The sequence below is a fragment of the Oreochromis niloticus genome, linkage group LG23 (assembly GCF_001858045.2).
Source record: "Oreochromis niloticus isolate F11D_XX linkage group LG23, O_niloticus_UMD_NMBU, whole genome shotgun sequence".
NCBI classification, from domain to species: Eukaryota; Metazoa; Chordata; class Actinopteri; order Cichliformes; family Cichlidae; genus Oreochromis; species Oreochromis niloticus.
In genome coordinates, this window is record NC_031986.2 from 44,130,447 (window position 1) to 44,148,124 (window position 17,678).

Genomic DNA, 17,678 nt, shown 5'->3' on the forward strand with positions numbered 1-17,678 from the left:
TATTGTTCGACAGGAAACCCTGCATACCTGCCGCTTTACCGCTCCCACACAGCCAGTCATCCCCAAGGCAAATCCCCCAGTTCCTGTCTCCGACGCCAGCTTGCTCTGCTGCACTGGGCCTCAAAAGTCCCAGAGCGAGCACACGCACGCACGCACACACGGCATTTTGGGGCATTTCCCCCCATGAAGAATAAGGGTGGTGTTTACCTTAGAATGTGGCTGCAGTGCTTTCACGATTAAATGGACCGGTACATATATAGAGCTTTTTGTAAAATAAATAAATAAAAATCATATTGATCACTCAGAGCACTCACATTCATACAAATAAAGCTTGAGGATTTTGCATTTGGCCAAAAAACACAGACAGGTGGACCAAGGGAACGAGTCAGACCACAATCAGCTGAACACCTGCTGTACCTCCTGACCTACAGCTGCGTCTGAGTTACACCCAGTGAGGTATAATCTTATACAACCAAAGCAGTCTACTGTTAGAAATGTGAAGCAGATTTGGTTGAAGTAATTCAAGCACAAAAGCAACTTGGGTTTCAGAAACGATTTTTACGTTCTAAGTTGTCCTCTTTCACATTTGGCACAGAGGAGATGACGAGCTCAGCGTTTTAAAGAATGAGGCAGCTGCCTGGACCGACCACACAGGATGCAGGAAACAGGACAACCCCTAGCAAACAATAAAGGCGGCAGAATATAAGTCTGAGTCTCGTCACCATCGCACAGGTTTCACACTTTTTACCATGAAACCGGGCAGCTAAACAGTTTACCATCCAATCAGACTGATTCTGACATTTGTGCTCTCTCCTGTGTGGTGTCCTAAAATTTCAGACTGCAGTTAATGTATGAAAACAGCCACAGTATCACAATCTTGATACCAGAGATCAAGTATACACTAAAGTTCCTGCACAGCAAACATCCAGGGAGATAAATCTGACTTTCCATCAACACAATCTATGCTTCGAGCTTGTTCCCAATCCGACACAGCAAAATACAAAGGAAGTTGTATCTGCAGTTTGCTCTTTAATGCTCCTCTGCACTTCCTTTTCTTCCTCCCTTTCTCATCCCCTTGCCTCCCATCACCTCCCTCTTCTCATCAGCCTTTGGTGAATTATGAATAACTCATTACACTTTTATCACAGACAGGTTATGTATGAGCACATTCATTTGCATAGTCCTGATTACCACTGCTATGTTTATTCATGAGGCACCAAGCTGGGCCCCACCTACTTCCTTGTCTGATGGCCACGCTGACCCCAAATGTCCCTGATGTGTGGCCGCCATCCGTCTCCCCCGGCAACTAATCAATAGGCCGACTCATCAGTCTTTCGTCGATGGTCGACGGGGCTTGCTTGACATATATAAAGCACAAGCGAACCCTGCATGTGCGCATGCAGACCGCTAAAGGGTTAGATTGAGGTTATTAAAAATGTAAATAAAAAGGCTCACGAAGGAAGGAAAGCACAAAATTTTTCGTTTTGATCCTTTCCATTAACACTGAACACACACACACACACACACACACACACACACACACACACACACACACACACACACACACACACACACACACACACACACACACACACACACACACACACACACACACACCACACACACACACACACACACACACACACACACACACACACACCACACACACACACACACACACACAGTAAACAAACTAATGATTAATGTGGGTCCTATAAATGACATGACATCAACAGCGCCGCAAAGCATGCTGGGAAGGTCACAGGCTACTCTGTCATCACTGGGGTACCAATGGTTTTGTGTTTGTGTGTGAGCACGTAACGCTCTCACATGTGTGTGTCCAGTCTGGTGTACTGGCAGATATGTCCTTCATCCATCAGGCTAAACTGGTCACAGTGGTGGAGAACACTCATCTACCTGGCTTGAGCTTCACTGATCAACACCATGGCCACACCATTCATCAAACAAACACACACATACACCTACACAATCTGTCATCACATTCCCTGTAGGGCCCTGGTCGATCCTCTCAACGAGGCCGAGTTCCACAGAAGTATGAGAAACTCGAATAACTCAGCTTCAGCTTCCAGCAGAGTGTTGGGACAACAAAGCTTCCATTGTTTATCCCAATCCTTTTTCAGGGTGGGGGAGAGAATTACAAGTGTAGCATTCAAAGGCTCCTCAATCACACAGTGATCAGCTCAGTAGTCCAGGGATATCGCTAATCAATCCTGCTTTTGTCGATGCACGCTCCACACACGTATACAAACACACACACGCTCCGAAGTCGAGATGAGCAGCGAGCAATGCAATTAACTGTCTGGTTAACAGGTGCTTAGCTGTTTAATATGGAGAGGATCCGCGTGCGTTTCTGTGCGAGTACGAGGAAATTGAAATGCAGCAGAGCGGTGAGTGTGATAGTTCTGGCAGGTTGTGCAAGGATCTGGATGAAAACCCGTAGCGACGTATAGTGAAAAGTGTATGTTTATGCGTGCACAAGTGTGCAGATTTTTGCCTTCCTGGTTCCCGTGGGGGCATCGTTGCTATTGGATATCACCAAGAGGAGCGCTGTTCTGGGAAACCTGCTTCACCCTCCTCGCTCTGCTGTACCCGGGTCGTCTTCATCACCCCCACCCCGGCCCAAAAAATGAAAAAATAAATCCATAATTAAAAAGGGGAGCCCGCCTCTTCCCAAGACTGTGCATACTAATCACATACAGCCATTTATGATGAAAACCTGCAGGAATCACACATCTCATTTTCATCTCCAATAGAGCTCTTTTTCATTGAAATGAGGATGAGGTTTTTAAGCTTGAGTAGGTCTGCCAGGCAAGAGTAAATGGAGAATGTGTTTCATTAACATAAATCATAACTGGATGACGTCTCTGGGCCTGAACTGCAGTTATGGTCTGTTGAATATAATCAAATACTGCATCAACAATGCCAGACTTAGACCGACTTGACCTGAGCATTAAATAAGCGGTGATTCACAATTGGAGGAAAAAGATGAGTCTGTTCAAGCTTCTGAAACCGTCTGTGTTAAGATGTCAGTGGGTTTGATTTCTGATATATGCAGATACCTGATCATCTCTTCTTGGTATAGGGAACTGACTGCTGCTCCGAAGCCTGTTCTCCTTTCCGCTCCCCGTCTTTCCTGTAACAACACCACAACAATGAGAAACGATGACATCAACGGTGAAGGTCACACGTGTTGGCTGTGGCTGAAGCCACACAACAATAAATGCAGTAAACCCAAAGCATGCATATTTGAGTACTCTTGCTTTTGGTGCGCATACACAAACACATATTTAACCACCTACATCACACTCATTTATTTGGTATTTGTTGAAGAACATTAGTTGTATTTGTAGACTGTACATTTAGTTATCATTGGTGTGTTTACATATTTACAACAACTCTTAATTTACTTTTTTTTTTTTTGCTTGTTTTACCAGTGATGGTGGTCTGTTCAGCTGCAGAGATCTGCTGGTACCAAATACACTCACAGCTGCCAGGAAAGGTAGCCAATTAAATACAGGTGATTTGGAACATGCTGATTGGGACATACCAAGTGTTGCCACATGATGGGGGGGGGGTGACTGGAGGCATTAACCTTAAATATACAGTTTATTTTCTTTGTTTCCTGAGATAAGTATTTAGGGTTTGTTTTTGTCTTTTTCTTTTTTGATGTGATTTCTGTTCATTTAAACTATTAAACTATTTGTTGTGCTTTTTTGATATTAGATAGTTTGTCAGAGTTTGTTCTCCCCACGTGTCTAAATCAGCCAGTATCTCAGCTGCTGTTTCTCAGCTCAATGTTTGGTTTTGTTTGTTTGTTGCTCAGTTCCTCATTAATCGTAGCAGTGGTGGGATCAGTCACCTCAGGACACAGTCCTTTTCCAACAAACCAGTTTTTCCCTTTTTAATTTTGACTCCCCTCCTGTGCTTTTGAGACATGCACTGTGGAGATAATAGAGACTAGAATAGGTGAAAAGCATGTGGAGACCTGAGCTGCTAATACGGCTGATGAAGGAACTGGCTGGGATCTTGCAAACCTTCATGTGACAGCATGTAGCAGTAACAGTGAAATGCAGACTTGCACGTCTCCTCTCACTGAGCACACGTCGACAGATTCAGACCCACTGGAAGCTCCTGATGACGGAGATCTCCATCACAGGTCCAGCTACATCCCCACCAGAAGTTAACTTCAGAGTCAGGTCAGTAACTCTCCTGAGCCAATATTACAAACATAAACTGAAGATGATATTGAGCATTTCCTTGTTACCTTTGAGAGAACTGCAGCTGCCTGGACGTGATCACCTTCAGACTGGTTCTTCTGTCTCATTCGTCTACCTAGAATGTTAAGGCCCCAATGTGTCTCTGTTCATATGAATGTTTATTAACTTTCAGTTTCCTTCATATTTATCCTGATTACAGCCCCAGGGAGCATTCTGGGAGGGTAAAGGGGTTGTGTGGGGAAATGGATTCAGCCTAAAAGTGAAACAGTGCAGGAAACTGGTGAAGTAATTATGGAACAATAGTTAGGAATGTTCTCCCTGAGCTCCAGGCTTCAGGCTCGGATGGAGCATATTCCTAAAACTGCCGCTGAAGCTGCCGTGCTTTCCTGACGTTTTTGTGGAAACCCAAAGAAAGGAACAGCCACTGAGTAAGACTTTTGATAAGTATGTCTGAGGCCAGTATCATCACACCATCACATTGGATGCGTCGGAGACTTGGGGCAACTTGGGGTTCTGTATCTTGCCCAAGGATACTTTGGCATGCACACCGGAGCATCCAGGAATCTCACCATCAACCTTCCAACTGATGGATGAGCTCCTCTGCCTCCTGAGCTACAGACACCCTGATAGGAATACCAATAAGTTACTTTTGTTGCCATAAGGTCACAATAAGTCCAACAAAACTGACCCAAATGTGTTTTTAATACAACAGAAATGTTGTTTGGGGGGCAATAAACCTCCGAAAAAACATCTTTCCAAGTCGTTGAACACCCACAATACAAATTGTTAAACGTAAAATTCAGAGGAATGATGGGTGACTGTACAAACCTGTTGTGCAGTCAGAGCTTTTGTCAAGCACCCAGCCTTCTTTAGCTTAGTTTACCAGCCTTGGTTTTCTTCTCCAGTGACAGAGGTATGGACCCAATACAAAAGTTTCGGGCCCATCGATTCTCTATAAAGCAGGCTCCTACCTCTAGTCTTTGAGAATCTAAAGCTGGCAAAGAGTTCAGAAGGTGTAACTCTGAAACGACTCTTCGGGGGCTTCAGATATGACCTCACTGGTAATAAATGGCCAACAAAATACGCAACAGTTTTAAATGCATCATGTCTTAATTTTGTGACTATTGTTAATCTTCTGTGTTTTCATGTGATCCCACATTACATTCAGCTCAGCCAAGACTTTATTACCCAGACTATTCTTTGTGGGCCAACCTTGACTCACAAAAGAGCCCACACAAATCTGATTTCAGAAAATAGGCAGAGTGGGGAGAACATGACAAGCGAAGCAAAACAGTGCGTGCACTTTTGGGACAACCTAATTCACTTCAGAAACTCAGAATATTCGCTGATGCACTGGCCCTGCTCCTCTGCAGTATAATGCAATATAAAGGCAGTGTCTGCTCAACAATTGAGACGGGAACAGAGGTCAAACTGTGGCTATTATTCTCTCCCCTGCTTCTCTGTCTATGCACTCCTACTTACACCATTTAACTGTGCTTCCAAAAGAATAGCTGCTGCCATGCTATGGCGCTTTGTTAACACTAATAGAATCAGGTTCTTTACAGGCAGGGTAGCGGTGCTTTTGCTGGGCCCACCTCTGGTATTGTGTGGCTTAGGGCAGAGTCAGCGAGTATTGCCCCACAGCTTGGTGGAAGAGAAATGTGTCAGGATGGGATATGTGGTTGACAGTGATGCTATTTGGGAGACAGAAATGACGGTGGGGGTGGGGGTGGGGTGTGGGTGGGGGGGCAGCAAAGTGAATGGAAGACTGGGAGGGGGTTAATGGGAAAAAGAGCAAGTTGCACAGACTGCCTTTAAAAATGAATGTTTCAGTGTTCCTTTGCAGCCAAGCATAGCTGTGCATATGTGACTGTGTGCCCATCCCTCTGTTTAAAGAGTGCACCCTTTCTCATGTTCACATGTGCTCTTTGTATCACGAACACAGCAAACCATTCATCTCAAAGAAAGACACGATTTATGAAAATGACACCCCAGTTCCACGAGAGTCGTGATGCGAATCAATGATCTGCAAGTCTCAAACATATATTTTAGTCACAATCCAATACAGAAAACACTGAAATGCTTAAACCGAGACATTCGACTATTTTGTGTAAAATATGAGCTCGTTTTGAATCTGATGGCAGTGACATGTCTCAGAGTTGGAGGAGTAAAAGTGAGTAGTAGTTAAAAGAAAGAGCTGGAGGAAGATTTTGCAAAGTTAGGTTAACTTGCAACAGGTCAGCAGCATCACTGGGCATAAAAGAGCATCTTGGAGAGACACAAGTAAAGATGTGCATCAATTTGTACAAAACTGCATCTACGAAGAACAATTTCAGCGCGATGATCCTCAGCTTCAAATTGTGAAGACTTTAAATATTTTATCATCTACAGGACACAACATCCTTAAAAGGTTCTATGAGCCCGAAGAAATCTGTGATCTTCAGGTGCATGACTGTCATTAAAGTCACTGCAGGGCTCAGGAACAGTTACAGAAATAAAATGTTCACCATGTCATCCACAAACGCAGGTCAGAGCTCTATCATACGAAGAACATGTGAACATGATCCAGCCATCTTCTCCGGGCCAAAGGTCATTTAAAATTGTCTGAAACAAAGTGTAAAACTGTTTTGTGGTGAGATTAATCAAAACTTGCAATTATTTATGGAAAACATGAACACAGTGTCCTCTGGACTCAAGATGAGCAGGTCCAAAATCCTGCATCTGTGATTGTAACGAGCGCATTTGTGCCGCTGGAACATGATGGTTTCAGGATTTCAGTACTGATGGGTGCTTTGCACATCTGGAAAGGCTGAAAGGTGTGTATGTAGGTTTTATAGCAACACATGCTCCCATCCAGATGAGCTTCTTTCAGGGACGGCCGTGCATATTTCTGGAAGACGATGATGATCTAAGAAGAGTCCAGATGCTGAAGAGGCCTGCCTTTAGTCAAGATGTTTCCCAAACTGAAAACATTTGGAGCTTCATGAGATGAAGAATATGACAAAGACCCAGGACCGCTGAGCAGCTAGAATCTTATATCAGACAAGAGTGAGACAAAGTGCACCAGCTGAGCAGACGCCCTTCAGCCCGGGTTCAAGTAAAACCTGGGACCCTTTGCTGAGTGTCTTCCCCTGCTCGCTCTCCCCCTTTTTTCTAGTCTACTCTTCACTGCTGAACCGTTTAAAAAAAAAAAAAAAAAAAAAAAAGCCAAAAAACCAAACAAACAAACAGAATGAAAGAACGGGACGCCATCCTCTCCCTACAGTCCAGCAGCCGGTCTCCTCAGTTTGCAGATGTTTACACACTGTTGTTAACAGAAGAGGGGATTCTGCACTGTGGTAAACATGGATCTGTCCCAATTTATTTATTTTTTTAATATGTGCCGTCAAATTTTAAATAAGCTTTTTCTTAAAATGGTTCATTTTCTCGGTTTAAACATTTGACATGTTTTGTGTTTCATTGTGAACATTTGAGTTTTGGAATATAAAATATCATCAGCTTTGTCCTATTAAAGATTTGTGTTACATTTAGTCCTCGTTACTACACGAATTGTATATGAATGAAAATATGAATCGAGTCAAATGTGTTTTGAGAGGTCACAGTAACCTTGACCACTAAACTAATCACTTCAGTCCAAGTGGAGGTTTGTGCCAAACATGAAGAAAGCATTCCTGTGATATCAGGTTCCCAAACGGACAAAAGAAGGATGGAAGAACAGACGAGCCATAAACAGAATTCCTCGGGCCAAAGCTATTATCAGCAAAGGCAGCATAAGATACCCAATATCTAACAGTGACTTTAATAGATTATCGGAGAGTGTAAACACTAAACTGTGACACTGGTGCTCACTCACTGCTGCAACAAACTTTATCATTCCAAGTTTCAGATCATCTATAAAACAAAGTATAAAAATGAGTGTTTTATCAGTATGAAGAGCATACTCCATTACTGCAAACCATCCAAGGTTGGTGTTGAAACCTAATGTTGTCCCAAAGAACAACATGTTTAAGGCAACTCTCCTGACACAGACGAATAAGAGTGTAGAGATGTAAACAGTCACTATACAAATTACCACATCCCAACAGCCTTAATATTAACATTTCTTAAATAATTACTATTCCAAAATATCAGCCACTGAGCAAAACTGCACAAAGTGCTTATTTTTCTTTGTAATGTGCAGAAAATGAGCTGCAACACGGTTTCAACAAAATGACAATGTGACAGTGACACCTGCTGGTAAACACCCGGTACTTCACCTTAAGGGCACACCAATGACACGGATGGTTCTGTTGTATATCCGTCATCCTTTTTATCCTAATTTCAGACATCTTACCTTTAAAGGTTTGTTTTAGTTCATGCACATTTCCAGATTTTGTTATCAGGTATATAAAGTATTAGTCAGAAATAAATAACAACCAGGAAGAAACAGAATGACACTGTTGTTCCTTATGTGGTAAGTAACTCAGAATTTTCTCTACGCATAAACATCACAGTGCACTTCTGATCCAGCAACACCCTCAGACAAAAACTAGTTCACCCCCGAACACAAGCTCAACAGCGTAGTGTACCATGTGAGGAGTGCTCGGACCTTTACGTAAGAGAAACAAGACTCCACAGACGCATGGCACAACAAGAAAGTCACATCAGTCAAGACTCAGCTGTACACCTTCTCTTAAAGGGGAAAGGACACTCTTCAATGATGCCAATGTTCAGATTTTTCACAGATTATTTGAGAAAGGAGTACAGGAGCCCATCTATGTCCACTGTGAATGACCCCTGGTGACAATGACCCACGCCTTTTTTCAGGCCTGGGCTCATATGAAGACCCACAGGATCACTACCACCTCCAAGAGGACAGCCTCTTCTAGGGGTCAGATACCTGAAACTCTCAATCTCTTGTTTTAGAACAGCAGAAGCCTCTTGGATGGGAGGTGAAACATCTTCAAGAAGCAAAAGGTTTAGTTGCCTTCTTTTCAAACACTTCAGACGACCACATAACCAGAAAATGTATAAAGTGACGAGCACCAGAAACTCTTTCTACATATATTCAAAACCAAGACCATAAAAGTCATAAGGAGCATGATGAATGGCAATACTAACATTGACATTCAACAATTACCATTCTCTACAAAAGGATCGTCATCCATAAAATCAGATTATTACCACAAAGAAAACTGCTGCAGTAAAGGCTGAGCTGAAAGCAAATGAACTGTTATAAATGTATAATTAATGTTTTATAATCTATGTTATCATAAGATCCACTGCAATAAAAAGGTTAATTTGATCTCTTTATAAACTTACTGGTGACCCTCCACAACAGTCCCAGTTTCTCGTATGGCCCCTTAGGAACATTAACCCACCTCTGCTTCAGTTTGGAATCAAAATGAGGATTAAAAATAAATTCTCAGGAATTACCTTTGTGCTGCCTTCAGGGTCTAAGATGTTGACACAGGAAATATACTCTTGCATTGCTTGTTCCTGATCCATGTCTCCAAGCTGCTTCCAGGCTTGCCTGTTATGATATCACAATTACAAAAGTAATGACCGTTAAAGATTTTCACACCCCGTGAACTAAAACATGAAAATAGAACTATTAGATTCACTGACTTGCGTGGAACCATTTTAATACTTTGCAAGAGGACAGGTTGTTTGTGAATAGTGGTTTATTTTAAGTAGCAGAAACATTTTTCTTCATCAAGCATCTGAACATGGATCCCATCATGGGTGCTATCTGTTGCCCTCACAGACACACTTGAATTAGAATCTAAAATAGAAACACATTACTGGTTTCCCTTACAGCATATGGCTGCCCCTCCCTGAGCCTGGTTCTGCCAGACGTTTCTTCCTGTTTAAAAGGGAGTTTTTCCTTCCCACTGTTGCCAAGTGCTTGCTCGTAGGGAGTCGTCTGATTGTTGGAGTTTTCTTTTTATTATTGAAGGTTCTTTACCTTACAATGAGGCGTCTGCTGTTGTGATTTGGTGCCATTTAAGTAAAAGTGAACTGAATTGACTTACTTGACCTATAAGGCTTTAAAAATATGTGCAAAGTGAAATCTGGGCTACTTACCATTTTCTTTGTCCTTCAAAGTCAAAGAAACCAGGTTTTGGTGTATTGCACTTCCCCACTTTGACCTATAGATACAAAATCACATTACATATCTGATTTAATGTCACCTGCAGCTGTGAGCCTGACTCGATTAAATACCAGAGGAGTCACATAAATGCTGAGATTCATGGCATGTGGGGGTGTCCCGTCTAAAGCTGCGTGGTGCAACTACTTGAAGGCTCGAGTGTGGCCGACACACACACAGTGACATTTAACCGTACAATCACCTGTTTGTAGCGAGCGTACAGGTACAGCAGCTGGTCCCTGCTGGCCGTCTGTATCAAGTCTTTTACGCGGTCGGCGGCAGACTCGAACTCGCGCTCCAGCTCTTCTCCCTCCAGCCGGTCCCCCACCTCCATGGCGCTGCAGTCAAATTTACTCAAACCCAAGTCCGAATCCGAGTCCGAGCCTGCTCCACCGAGGGGCTCTCCTGTGTCGGGCCGGGCTGGATCCGTACCTGAGCCCGTCGCGGTGTCCGGAGAGGACGACGGCGAACCAGAAGCCATTGTTATTATTGTTTATAGCGTCTCAAACGACGGGAGCCGCGGATCTCCGTGAGAAACGCTGAGAAGCGCACGGAGAGCAGCTGCCTGTTATTTATATTATGTCTGCAAAGTGTTTCAGCAAAGACTTGGATTTTAATCCGTTATCGTAGCAAATCCGTGACAGTCGGATCTGTTTCTGCCGTAGGTCCGTGTCTGGTACTGTCAATTTAAAAGCGCCGGTAAAAAATCGCTGTTAGTAAGAAAGGTTCCGACTCCGGTACAAGTAAACACGCGAACACGCGCTTTTCTGTATATTTGTTATGAATGATTAAACAAAAACTAAATATTTTCTAAATGAAAATAAAGTATTTAAGTTAGCCAGATAATATATATTATTATTTGACCTACGATAACGTGACATAGCAACCTACACAGCAACCAGGAAAAACTCGAGCGCTAAAGTAGCTTGCGGTGGGTTTGTTGATACTTTGGGTGGAAAAATGTTTATTGAAATCTCCTCAAATAATAATAATTTAAAAAACTACGTAAAGTACTGTATTTCGAGACAGCCATTAACCCATTTCTTTATATTTTGCTGGAAAATTGGAATTGGGTACAGCAACTGATTAAAGAAATCTGCGAAGATAAATCAAAATAAAGCTTATAAGGCAAAATCAAAGTCTGTTCCATTCTAATGACTTTGAAAGTCAATATTTGTTTTGAACACAGTTATTCCTCATAGCCCGAAATCCCTGTAGTAAGCTTTCTCGTCATTTCTGTAAGTACTCTTCAGCAATAGTTCTCCCGGCTTTGGAGGACATTCAAAGCTCTTCTTTGGATGTTGGCTGCCTGTTGTTCTGTTCTCTGTCGCGCTAAGGCAAGGTGGATCAAAATGGGATGGTACTTTTTTGTTTTCGCAGTTTCATTTGACAAGAGTCGAGTCTATTTCCTAGTTCTTAAGTAATAATAAGGCACACCTCAGCCTTTCCTCGGTGTCTTTTTGGCAGCCGCTATTATACAGAGATCATTTCTAATGGTCCTTCAGCTGCAGGGCCAAATGCTTCTATCAGGTCCCGTGTCAGGTCTTTCCTGGACTTTTTTCCCTTCTTGCCACTTATTGTCCTATATTTGTCCGGGTTTTCTCCGTTTTCCTCCGTTTTTTCTTCCTCCTTACAAAACAAAACAAAACAAAACAAAACAAAACAAAACAAACATGCTGCTCACCATGCTGAGATATGCAACGTTTTTAGGAATCACCTTGTTGGTACCTAGTCGAGATATCCGTCAAACTGTGTTAGCTTCGACATTTTTCACAAAATAGAACAAATTGTGTTTTTGTGACAGACTGTTAGTAACACAGTGCCTAAAAATGAGGGTCTGGAAACTTGGAAGAAAAATGTAGGGAATGAACAATCCGTCCATTCTTTATCCATTCTCGAGACTTTTGCGCAGTACTGTATATTCATCACAGACATTTCCTGGTAGAACATTTTTGTGTGTGAAGTCTGCATGCGATGGGTTCTATTTTATAGGGACTCTTATTATCCTAACATTAGGATAACTACAGACAAGAAGGTAATAGCCTAATTTTAAGACTCAAGACTCAAGAAGTTTATCGTCATTTGGGATGGTGTCACCCAGCCTGAAACGAAATACTGTTTCTCAACAGCCTCTCCAGTGCAATAAGCAATACAGTTCAAAAATAATAAATACAGTTTAAAAAGAATAATTTTTAAAAAGAGCAGTAATGAATTGCAACAATAGTTATGGATAAATAAATAGCATAAAATCAAAGTTCTAAAGCAAACTCCGGTCACATTCGTTCGGGTACAAAAATCCTTAAAGGGCCTCAATTTAAAACTTTTTAACGACGTTTTTCTGTCCACCAGATTTTTTTTAAATAAATGTTTAAATTCTACTTGGATTCTACTGCAGCACATATTAATCAACCTGAATGTTTGCGACACCTGCCACAGCACTCTTTGTGACAACAATGTATTAGCACATCGTGTCCAGCAGATGGTGCTATTAACACAAAGATGTTTTATTTTTGCGTCTGGCACTTTTTATCCCAAGTACATGATCTCGCTCACCACGTTCACCCGGACGAAAATGGATTCAGCTGAGAAATAATCGAGTAGCCTGAGCTTAAATCGATGACGTTTTTATTAAATTAAACGTTTTTTTTCTCTTTGAGTAAAAGCTCAACTTCCAAATTATTTCTGCTTCGTATCTTTCTGTTTCTGTTCTACTTCATATGCGGTAAACACGGGGAACTTCCCAGTATATTAACAGTATTAATGAATATCGTTTTACGAAGCTAGTGGTAGCCTGTTATCGTGTTCTTGTAAACCTGTTTTTAGACCGAAAGCTACAAGCAGCTTACATTAAGCATCAGTGCGTATAATTTGTTGTCTACGTGACTTTCTGCCATATTGTCTACTTTTTCTTCACACGACAGAGAGATAAGCCTCACAGACACGTATTAGTTAAAGAAATAACTGTATATTTTTTAAACGAGTTATTACTGTTGGTTGATCAGTTTAAATATATATTTAACTTTGTTCCTTCTTCTTTTTGTAGACACGCACAGCTGACAGCTGGCTTTCTAACTACTGTACAAAACCCCAAAGGAAACAAAGTGAAGCGAAGACGGTGAGGGGGTCCTAGGGTGCACCACTAACAGTTTTCACGAGGTCCCAACAGTGTCCGAGTTACACTGCGCGCTCTGCTGACGCAACCACGTCACAGTGGTTCATAGCGATGGCGGACCGCAGTGTCCCCAGACTTGCCCAGGGAGGGACCGAGCAAAGTCACTGAGCCACTTTCACCGGCTCCAGTAACCTGTCGCCCGACCACCTGTTAAACGGAGGCCACTGTTGTTGTTCTCGTTGTCCCTCCCATGAAATAGTATGTGGGACGGGATCTGCTGGGAGTGCGCAGACCGGGACGAGCCAGAAGTGGAGTGAGCAGGAGCGCAGTGTGCCGGGCTGACGCGCCGCATGTTGAGCCAGCAAGTTGACTGATATAATAAAAGTCGCGTCGACGGGGAAGGGGACAGCCGCGCTCGGATTTAACAGAGCTTTGAGGGGGACACTTGTTCCGGCAAAATGAAATTCGCGGAGCATCTTTCGTCCCATATCACTCCAGAGTGGAGGAAACAGTATCTTCAGTATGAGGTACAGCAGAATTTATGTTTATTTAAAATGAATTTGAGGTGGAAACGGACGTTGACCAAAACGGAGCTGCTTTCATAGTGCATAAGGAAACTGGAAGAAAAGAGTCGCGATTAACTAAGGGAAAAATGTAAAGTGTTTTAAGTTTGATTTATTTTTCCCAGTTTCAGTAAAGCCTGCTCCTGAGGGCAATAAACGACGGGAAAGATAAGGGATGCCTATTGTTTATGGAGGGGAAATTGACTGCGGTTGTTAAGAGCCATGGGGAGCATTCAGCGTTTGTTATTGCTGTTTGTTGATTTTAACACATATGAAAATTAACATAAATAACTGTTTGATTAAAAAAACAACAACAACAAAAAAACACGTTTTTTCATACTGTGAAAAATAAGTAAAATTATTATTTTTTTCTTTATTTCAACAAATTTAAATAAAAATATTATGGAGAGCTTTATACAAAACTAAAAATTGAAGATTGTCTTTGTGTTTATTTTTCACATTTCTTTGCAAAACAACTCAATTTTCAACATTTCTTTTTGTTTTGTCACATTTTTTATCATCATGTTAACTGATGGTGCATTGTTAAAAAATAATAATAAAAGACGCTCTTTGTCCAATGACACCCCCCCCCCCTCCCCCAAAAATCACCTCCTTAAATTATTAACATTTATTTTCATTACTCTAACTAAAGACAAAGGTAATATCTCTTCCACCAACTGAGTACAATTTGTTGCAAAATTTCACATTTCTAATCATTCTTTGTTTTTGCTAGCCTTTTGAATAAAAAAGCATATTTTTTTTGCAAGACTTTGAGACTAAAACGATGTTTATTATCATTTTCTCAGTCAACCAGGAATAGCTGTCTGTGAATCAACCTGCAGGGCTTCGTCTGACCTGTCTGGTTTTGATATCTGTTGATTTAGAGCAACATCTTTGTGTGCACACATGCTTTTTTGTTGTTGAGTCTTGTACACTACTTGAGGAGTATTTTAATTTCACACCCCACTTCTTGCTGGCTCTACAGTGAGAGCTTTAGTGCAGACATGCATTGACAGGACAGACTGCTCACTTCCATTTGACTCTATGAATTATAGACAAAGACCCCGTTCTCTTCACCCTCAGCAGCCCAGACTCAACAGAAGCTCAGTGCGCTGGTTTTATTTTGGTATCCTGCTCTGAATGATGATGTTAAGCTGGTCTGTTGGTACAGCAGACATTTGGATCTCTTGCTCTTGACAACATGATATGCTGTCATTGTTGTGTAATGAAAACACCTTTGGACACTATAATTAAAAGGGAAGACAAAATGAATAGGCATACCTGGTAAACCTGGGAAAATGTATTTAAAAATTAAAAAATGGTGATTAACATGCATGCGAGTGCAGTATGTTGTCTTTGTATGTACAGACTGAAGCTCACTGAAGCCCAGGGACAGATGCATGGCCATACCAGCCATTTTACACCTCCAGTATTCAGTGCAGCACTCGCTGACCTGAGATGGATGATATATTTTCTCTGTGATTAGTGTTGGTTTTATGGTTGCTCTTTTCTGGGACATAATCTTGAATTTGACATTTAAGTTGATAATATTAAGGAAGAACTATTATTAAAGCCAGCTGAGTTCTATAATATGTCCTTTTTTCTTTATTGTATTCAGTGATTGACTCTTATCGTCTCTGCATGTGATCCAGAAATTAGACATGAGAACTGAAAGGCGAATAATAAATCCTTTAAAACACAGCTGTGATTGATCATTGATGCTGACTCATGTAGCCGGGAGTTAGTATTTACATTTTTTAACCATTAAAAAAAAAATCAGTCTTTACAAACATGTTCTCGTCACACATGTAAGTTCCTATTTTTAAATGATGTGGGAGAGTTGCTCTCCTGTGTCTGCACTTTATAGTCTTGCTCCAATCTGAATTATATATAGTGTGTTGACCGAGAATGTGTTTGTGTATTTATGTCATTGTGGGAGTCTTCAGTCTTTGTGCGAGCCCTGTGAACACACACTGAGTGGGCGGGGTGGGAGAGGACTCACACCTATAGATGATGGACACTTCATTAGAAGAACTGGATTTTCCTCTGAAACAAGTCGGCAGATAGGGCCAAACATGAAGCTAAACTGAACTCGGTTGACTTCACAGAAGTGAGTCACTTAGATGAAGCAGAAATTAATTTTTTATTCTGGGAGATGCAAAAGCTTTGATATGCTGCTGTGATGCAACCCAAGCTGCATCACTTCGTGGGCTCTTATTTTGGTGAAGCCGTCGCACACAGATGCGACTGTTGCATTGTAATAATGACACACTGACATAATTCCTGCAGCACGGGTCATTTTCATGGTTAATCCATGTAGAAGCCGCGACACTTCTGCTCATTCTGTCACTTATGCTGCATTAGAGTCAGTCTCATCCAACCTGACGGTGGTTTGAAGTTATGTTCTTGGCTTTGTGTGCTGGTTGAATTCATTAACCTGCTGCGCAGTTTTCACACTTTATTTTTTTTTTTTTTTTGTTAGATCGCACTTTTGTGTGGAAAACTGTGGCGCCCGTTCAGATTGGTCAACCGGTTTCTATGCAGATGAAAAGGATGCAGCAAAGTGGCTGTTCCAGCATATAGAGGCTCTAGTTAGTAAGGCACCTCATTCAAATGTGGAAGCATTGACAAGCCAATTGAGTGATTGGGCAATTAGGTGTTTGCTTTATCCTGTAGGACTGCAGTTATAAACCTGTATGCTAAACAGCTGTTTGATATGGAAGTGTGTATGTCCTGCCAACCACAGATTTATGCCAAACTGCAGCCTGATAAGATTTTTCCCTTTAAATGTAATGCAACAAATCTGGAAATCTTAGCAACAACAGGTACAATTTAGTGAGTTTTTCAAACCTGAATATATTAGCGCAGGTAAGATGTAGACAGTAAGTAACAATTGTGTTTGGCAGCTGTATTGAGCAGCACAGTTATAAGAACAAATGAAGGATAGTGATTCAGGTGTGTGCGTGTATGTGTGTGGGCGAGAGAACAAGGACACTTTTGCATTTAGCTCTGCAGCCTAATCACTCATGTAAGCTTAGATGTGGAGGAGGAGGAGAGTGCATGCAGAGACTCACATTTACAATTCAAACGATCAAAGTAAAGTGTTGCAGAATAACAGGGACATGTGTGATTTCAGTGACTGTTCAAAGGTCAAGTCTTGTCTTTCTGTAATTAATCTGAGTGATTTAAAGGTCTAAACAAGCGCAGCGAGCTTTGTGTCGTTGTAGCCATTACAGAAATGTAACTGTACCCTGTTCAGTGAAAGTATGATTTATCAGCACTGCGCAACAATATGAACATTATGTATACAACAAGCATGGCATGGCAACTGCTGAGAGGCCCCATCTCTATACCTCCCTCCTTCCTTGCATCCTCACCTCATCGTTCCTCCCCCACTGGGAGGACATCTGGTCCCCAACCAGACCTGCCCTCTGCTCCCCTCCTCCCCTCCCTTTATCCTCTCCTCCCATCTTCGCTTTACATGCAGGCATCCACTCAGACGCTGAGCTGCAGATTGAAGCGATCCATAGATCCCTTCAGACTAATGATGTACGCTCCGCACTTCCTCGAGCACGATCTCAAGCATCGTAGAGCAATGATTTGGCCTAATATTTTGGCTAGTGTCCTCTCAACAT

At 41.9% G+C, this 17,678-nt stretch overlaps 2 protein-coding genes across 3 annotated transcripts in view; one reads left to right on the forward strand and one right to left on the reverse strand.

The window, feature by feature from the left end:
* The window catches only part of acbd6 (acyl-CoA binding domain containing 6), a 31,213-nt gene extending 20,151 nt beyond the window's left edge, over positions 1–11,062 (reverse strand). Inside the window, exons 1-4 of one of the 2 annotated variants that reach the window (XM_005479146.4) lie at positions 10,571–11,059; positions 10,305–10,369; positions 9,654–9,750; positions 3,081–3,154 (exon numbers count right to left, since the gene is read on the reverse strand). In XM_005479146.4, coding sequence (XP_005479203.1) covers positions 3,081–3,154; positions 9,654–9,750; positions 10,305–10,369; positions 10,571–10,849 — 515 coding nt within the window. In that variant the 5' untranslated portion in view covers positions 10,850–11,059. Of the gene's footprint in view, positions 1–3,080; positions 3,155–9,653; positions 9,751–10,304; positions 10,370–10,570 lie in introns of both variants that reach the window. The other variant, XM_025903163.1, reaches the window with a different exon arrangement.
* A 2,474-nt stretch (positions 11,063–13,536) lies between these two features.
* The window catches only part of xpr1a (xenotropic and polytropic retrovirus receptor 1a), an 84,047-nt gene continuing 79,905 nt past the window's right edge, over positions 13,537–17,678 (forward strand). Inside the window, exon 1 of the mRNA XM_025902866.1 lies at positions 13,537–14,007. Coding sequence (XP_025758651.1) covers positions 13,939–14,007 — 69 coding nt within the window. The 5' untranslated portion in view covers positions 13,537–13,938. The remainder of the gene's footprint in view (positions 14,008–17,678) is intronic.